The sequence below is a fragment of the Heptranchias perlo genome, chromosome 2 (genome assembly GCF_035084215.1).
Source record: "Heptranchias perlo isolate sHepPer1 chromosome 2, sHepPer1.hap1, whole genome shotgun sequence".
NCBI classification, from domain to species: domain Eukaryota; kingdom Metazoa; phylum Chordata; class Chondrichthyes; order Hexanchiformes; family Hexanchidae; genus Heptranchias; species Heptranchias perlo.
This window is the reverse complement of record NC_090326.1, coordinates 172,119,438-172,126,514: the sequence shown is the minus strand read 5'-3', so window position 1 is coordinate 172,126,514 and position 7,077 is coordinate 172,119,438. Positions and strand designations below refer to the sequence as shown.

At 48.8% G+C, this 7,077-nt stretch overlaps 1 protein-coding gene across 1 annotated transcript in view; it reads right to left on the bottom strand.

The window, feature by feature from the left end:
* The window catches only part of LOC137332684 (nuclear receptor-binding protein 2-like), a 195,974-nt gene that overhangs the window by 79,475 nt on the left and 109,422 nt on the right, over nucleotides 1–7,077 (bottom strand). Inside the window, exons 9-10 of the mRNA XM_067996634.1 lie at nucleotides 824–907; nucleotides 684–744 (exon numbers count right to left, since the gene is read on the bottom strand). Of these exons, the coding sequence (XP_067852735.1) occupies nucleotides 684–744; nucleotides 824–907 (145 nt within the window). The remainder of the gene's footprint in view (nucleotides 1–683; nucleotides 745–823; nucleotides 908–7,077) is intronic.

Genomic DNA, 7,077 nt, shown 5'->3' with positions numbered 1-7,077 from the left:
TAAGATAGGTCGGGAGGGAGGGAGGGAGAGAGGGAGGGAGGGGGGGTGAGAGGGAGGGGGGAGAGAGGGAGGAGGGAGAGAGGGAGGGAGGGGGAGAGAGAGGGAGGGAGGGGGAGAGAGGGAGGGAGGGGGGGAGAGAGGGAGGGAGGGGGGAGAGAGGGAGGGAGGGGGAGAGAGAGAGGGTGGAGAGAGGGAGGGAGGGGGGGAGAGAGGGAGGGGGGGAGAGAGGGAGGGAGGAGGGGAGAGAGAGGGAGGGGGGGGAGGGAGGGAGAGATGGAGGGGGGGAGAGAGGGAGGGAGGGAGGGATGGAGGGTCGATCGCAGAGGGGGGCTCTTTGACCAACAGTCGGGCGGCCAATGGTGGGAGTGTGGGGGCGGGCCGGTTAGAGACAGGAAGTCATGTGGTGAAACCTCTGGGAACCTGAAGGAGCAGGGCGGTGAGATTTGCCCCCTCTATTCTCAGGGTATTACTGCCCTGGTCTCCACACACTGTAGGCCCATATATCAGGACCGTCCTTGAGCTGTCTAGTTTTTTGGGCCTGTGTCAGCTGTCTTGAAGCTGTTGGTTGAGTTTGGCCAGTTTTCTAGGTTGACAGTGTGAAAAAACATCCACAAACCACGAGCCCTCTTTAATGCCCTTTAAATATCTTCCGCACTCTGGCCCACTCCCTCTTTCAATGTTACCCCACAGAAACCTTGTACATAGACTTCAGTTCCTGATTTCCTGGGGTAGCGAAGAGCACCTCTAGACGATGAGCACAGGTATCAGGATCATCATTGGCTGTAAGAGGGGCCTGGGCCCAGGGGACAAGCCCGACACTTACCATCATACTCTGGGGCAAAGAAATGCTGGTTCCTCTGCTCTTCTCTGGGGCTTCTGAGAGGAGACCTCGGCGATTTGGGAAGAGCTGGAGTCAAAAACCATAAGAGAGTCACCAATCCCCACACGATCAACACACACAGAGATAGCAACAATCACCAGCTTAACCTGCATATATCATAGAATCATAGTAAATACAGCACAGGGGGAGGCCATTCGGCCCATCGTGCCTGTGCCGGCTCTTTGAAAGATCTATCCAATTAGTCCCACTCCCCTGCTCTTCCCCCAAAGGCCTGTCAATTTTTTTCCCTTCAAGTATTTCTCCAATTCCCTTTTGAAAGTTATTATTGAATCTGCTTCCACCGCCCTCTCAGGCAGTGAATTCCAGATCAGAACAACTCGCTGTGTAATTTTTTTTTTCTCATGTCACCTCATTGGTTCTTTTCCCAATTACCTTAATTCTGTGTCCTCTGGTTACTGACGTTTCTGCCACTGGACACAGTTTCAAAACCCTTCAGGATCTTGAACACCTCTAAAATCTCCGCTTACACTTCTCTGCTCCAAGGAGAACAACCCCAGTCCCATGTAACAAGTCCCTCATCCCTGGAACCATTCTAGTAAATCTCTCTAAGGCCTTCACATCCTTCCTAAAGTGCGGTGCCCAGAATTGGACACAATCCTCCTGCTCGAGCTTAACCAGTGTTTTATAAAGGTTCAGCATAACATCCTTGCTTTTATACTCTGTGCCTCTATTTATAAAGCCCAGGATCCCCTAAGCTCTTTTTAACAGCCTTCTCAACTTGTCCTGCCACCTTCAAACATTTGTGCACATATATCCCCAGGTCTCTCTGTTCCTGCATTCCCTTTAAAATTATACCATTTAGTTTATATTGCCTCTCCTCATTCTTCCGACCAAAATACATCACTTCACACTTCTCTGCGTTAAATTCCATCTGCCATGTGTCTGCCCATTTCACCAGTCTGTCTCTGTCCTCCTGAAGTCTGTTACTATCCTCCACATTGTTTACTACATTTCAGAGTTTCCTCTCACCTGCAAATTTTGAAATTATTCCCTCTGTACCCAAGTCCAGCTCATTAATATATATCAAGAGCAGTGGTCCTAATACTGACCCCTGGGGAACACCACAAAATACTTCCCTCCAGTCTGAAAAACAACCGTTCACCACTACTCTGCTTTCTGTCCTTTAGCTAATTTTGTATCCACACTGTCACTGACCCATTAATCCCATGGGCTTTAATTTTGCTAACTAGCCTTTTAAGTGGGACTTTGTCAAATGCCTTTGTGCAGGAGTCCCCCTGAGGGCATCTCACTCTCTAACCAGTATTCAGTTCTGAATACTGGTGGGGGAGAGGGTTCCTCTGGGGAGTGCAGCCAGAGCCAAGACCAGAGCACCATGAGTGGCTCAGCTGTACAGGAGGGGGAGGAGAAAGGTCAGGAGAGCGATAGTGATTGGGGATTCGATAGTTAGGGGAGCAGACAGGCGTTTCTGCAGCCGCAGACGTGATTCCAGGATGGTGTGTTGCCTCCCTGTTGCCAGGGTCATAGATGTCACTGAGCGTCTGCAGAACGTTCTGGAGGGGGAGGGTGAACAGCCAGAGGCCGTGGTCCATATCGGTACCAACGACAGGTAGAAAGAGGGATGAGGGTCCTGCAGGCAGAGTTAAAGGAGTTCGGAAAGAGATTAACAAGGAGGACCTCAAAGGTAGTAATCTCCGGATTACTCCCAGTGTCACGCGCTAATGAGTATAGAAATAGGAGGATAGAGCAGGTGAGTGCGGGCTGGAGAGATGGTGCAGGAGGGAGGGCTTTAGATCCCTGGGGCATTGGGACCAGTTCTGGGGGAGGGTGAGATTGTTTTTAATTCATTCATGGGATGTGGGCGTCGCTGGTGAGGCCGGTATTTATTGCCCATTCCCTAATTGCCCTTGAGAAGGTGGTGGTGAGCCGCCTTCTTAAACCGCTGCAGTCCGTGTGGTGAAGGTTCTCCCACAGTGCTGTTGGGAAGCGAGTTCCAGGATTTTGACCCAGCGACGATGAAGGAACGGCCGATATATTTCCAAGTCGGGATGGTGTGTGACTTGGAGGGGAACGTGCAGGTGGTGATGTTCCTATGTGCCTGCTGCTCTTGTCCTTCTAGGTGGTAGAGGTCGCGGGTTTGGGAGGTGCTGTCGAAGAAGCCTTGGCGAGTTGCTGCAGTGCATCCTGTGGATGGTACACACTGCAGCCACAGTGCGCCGGTGGTGAAGGGAGTGAATGTTTAGGGTGGTGGATGGGGTGTCAATCAAGCGGGCTGCTTTGTCCTGGATGGTGTCGAGCTTCTTGAGTGTTGTTGGAGCTGCACTCATCCAGGCAAGTGGAGAATATTCCATCACACTCCTGACTTGTGCCTTGTAGATGGTGGAAAGGCTTTGGGGAGTCAGGAGGTGAGTCACTCGCCACAGAATACCCAGCCTCTGACCTGCTTTTGTCGCCACAGTATTTATGTGGCTGGTCCAGTTAAGTTTCTGGTCAATGGTAACCCCCAGGATGTTGACGGTGGGAATTTGGCGATGGTAATGCTGTTGAATGTCAAGGGGAGGTGGTTAGACTCTCTCTTGTTGGAGATGGTCATTGCCTGGCACTCGTCTGGTGCGAATGTTACTTGCCACTTATCAGCCCAAGCCAGGATGTTGTCCAGGTCTTGCTGCATGCGGGCACGGACTGCTTCATTATCTGAGGGGTTGCGAATGGAACTGAACACTGTGCAATCATCAGCGAACATCCCCATTTCTGACCTTATGTTGGAGGGAAGGTCATTGATGAAGCAGTTGAAGATGGTTGGCCCTTGGACACTGCCCTGAGGAAGGTGTTCGAGAGGGTGCAGAAGAGATTTACTGGAATGGTTCCAGGGATGAGGGACTTTAGTTACGTGGATAGACTGGAGAAGCTGGGGTTGTTCTCCTTGGAACAGAGACGGTTGCGAGGAGATTTGATCGAGGTGTTCAAAATTATGAAGGGTCGAGACAGAGTAGATAGAGAGAAACTGTTCCCATTGGCGGAAGGGTCAAGAACCAGAGGACACAGATTTAAGGTGATTGGCAAAAGAACCAAAGGTGACATGAGGAAAAACTTTTTTACACAGCGAGTGGTTAGGATCTGGAATGCACTGCCCGAGGGGGTGGTGGAGGCAGATTCAATCATGGCCTTCAAAAGGGAACTGGATAAGTACTTGATACGAAAAAATGTGCAGGGCTACGGGGATAGGGCGGGGGAGTGGGACTAGCTGGATTTCTCTTGCATAGAGCTGGCACGGACTCGATGGGCTGAATGGCCTCTTTCCTTGCTGTTACCTTTCTATGATTCTATGATTCTTCTATGAATCTTTTGAAAGTCCATATACACAACATCAACCGCATTGCCCTCATCAACCCTCTCCATTACTTCATCAAAGAACTCGATCAAGGTTAGTCAAACACGATTTTCCTTTAACAAACCCGTGCTGACTTTCATTTATTAGCCCACACTTTTCCAAGTGCCAATTAATTTTGTCCCAGATTATTGTCTCTAAAAGTTTCCCCACCACCGACATTAGGCTGACTGGCCAGTAATTGCTGGGTTTATCCCTCTCCCCTTTTTTGAACAGGGGTGTAATATTTACAATCCTCCAGTCCTCCAGCACCGTCCCCGTATCTAAGGAGGATTGGAGATTGTGGCCAGAGTCTCTGCAATTTCCACCCTTACTTCCCTCAGTGACCGAGGATGTGTCCCATCCGGACTGGGTGACTTTTCTACTTTGATCGCTGCCAATCTTTTAAGTACCTCCTCTATTTATTTTTATCCAATCCAATATCACTACTACCTCCTCCTTTACACCAATGGCAGCATCTTCTTCTCCAGTGAAGACCAATGTGAAATATTCATTCAGAACCTCAGCCATTCCCTCTGCCTCCACAAGAAGATCTCCTTTTTTGCCCCTAAATCGGTCCCCCCTTCCTGTGACGACCCTTTTACTGTTTATATGTTCATAAAAGACTTTTGTGTTCCCTTTTATGTTAGCCGCTAATCTATTCTCATTCTCTCTCTTTGCCCCTTTTATTCCCTGTTTTTGATCTCCTCTGTACTTTCTCTGTTCGGCCTGGTTCTCTATGATATTATGAGCCTTACATTTATCATAAACCTCCTTTTTCGGTTTCATTTTAATCTCTATATCATCACTCATCCAGGGAGCTCTATCATTGGATGCCCTTCCTTTCCCCCTCGTGGGAATGTGTCCACTCTGTACCCAAACCACCTCCCCCTTGAAGGCCTCCCATTGGTCAATTACTGTTTCACCAGCTGATCTTTGATTCCATCCACCCGAGCAAGATCCCTTTTTAACTCAATGAAATTAACCCTCCTCCAGTTAAGTATTTTTACATTTGATTGCTCTTTGTCCTTTTCCGAAACCTAATGATATTGTGATCACTGTTCCCCAAATGCTCCCCCACTGAAACACGCTCCACCTGCCCCACGTCATTCCCTGAACTAGATCCAGCGCTGCTTCCTCCCTCACTGGGCTGGAAACACACCGTTCCAGAAAGTTCTCTTGTGCACATTTCAGGAATCCCTCCCCCTCTTTGCCCTTTACACTGTTACTATCCCAGTCTGTATTGGGATAATTGAAGTCCCCCATTATCACTACTGTATAGTTCTTGCATCTTTCTGTAATTTGGCTGCATGTTTGCTCCTCTGTCTCCCTCCCACTATTTGGTGGCCTATAGTTCACACCCAGTCGTGTAATCGCTCCTCTATTGCTCCTTAATTCGAAGCATACGGATTCTGTCTTTGACCCTCAATGACATCATCCCTTTCCAGTGCTATAATAGTTTCTCTGATCAATACTGTCCCGTCCTTCCCTCCTTTCTTTCCTTCCCTATCTTTCCTGAATACCTTGTATCCAGGAATATTCAGTACCCAATCCTCCCCTTCTCTGAGCCTGGTCTCTATTATTGCCACTATATCATAGTCCCATGTGACGACTTGATCCTGCAGCTCACCAACCTTATTCACCACACTACGTGCATTTACACACATGCACTCCAGTCTCATCTTAGTCTGCCTCGCGTTTGTCCCCTGACTGATCCCTCCTATTTCTGAACTATTCTTTACTCTGGTGCTACTTGTCTCTCCCAGTCCTCTGTGCACCTTGTTTCTCCTCTCTAATGCCCATGCCCCTGACAAATTAGTTTAAACCCTCCCCCACAGCATCTCCTCCCCGCGAGGACATTGGTCCCAGCTCTGTTGAGGTGCAACCCGTCCGTCCTGTACAGATCCCTCCTGCCCCAGAACTGGTCCCAGAATGTCTGATAACAGGTGACAGAGAGAGAGAGAGAGAGATATAGAGAGAGGGAGATATAGAGAGACAGACAGAGGGAGATATGGAGAGAGGGAGCGAGGGAGATATAGAGAGAGGGAGATATTATAGAGAGAGAGAGATATAGAGAGACAGAGAGAGGGAGATATAGAGAGAGGGAGATATATATAGAGAGATAGAGAGACAGAGAGAGGGAGATATAGGGAGACAGAGAGAGGGAGATATGGAGAGAGAGAGAGAAATATAGAGACAGAGAGAGGGAGATATAGGGAGACAGAGAGAGTGAGGTATGGAGAGAGAGAGAGAAATAGAGAGACAGAGAGAGGGAGATATAGAGAGACGGACTGAGGGAGACATGGAGAGAGGGAGCGAGGGTGATATAGAGAGAGGGGGATATAGAGAGAGAGAGAGATATAGACAGAGAGAGATATGGAGAGAGAGATATAGAGAGAGGGAGATATAGAGAGAGGGAGATATAGAGAGAGGGAGATATAGAGAGAGGGAGATATAGAGAGAGAGAGATATAGAGAGAGGGAGATATAGAGAGAGGGAGATATAGAGGAGAGAGAGATATAGAGAGAGGGAGATACAGAGAGAGGGAGATACAGAGAGAGGGAGATACAGAGAGAGGGAGATACAGAGAGAGGGAGATACAGAGAGAGGGAGATATAGAGAGAGGGAGATATAGAGAGAGGGAGATATAGAGAGAGGGAGATATAGAGAGAGGGAGATACAGAGAGAGGGAGATACAGAGAGAGGGAGATATAGAGAGAGGGAGATATAGAGAGAGGGAGATATAGAGAGAGGGAGATATAGAGAGAGGGAGATATAGAGAGAGGGAGATACAGAGAGAGGGAGATACAGAGAGAGGGAGATATAGAGAGAGGGAGATATAGAGAGAGGG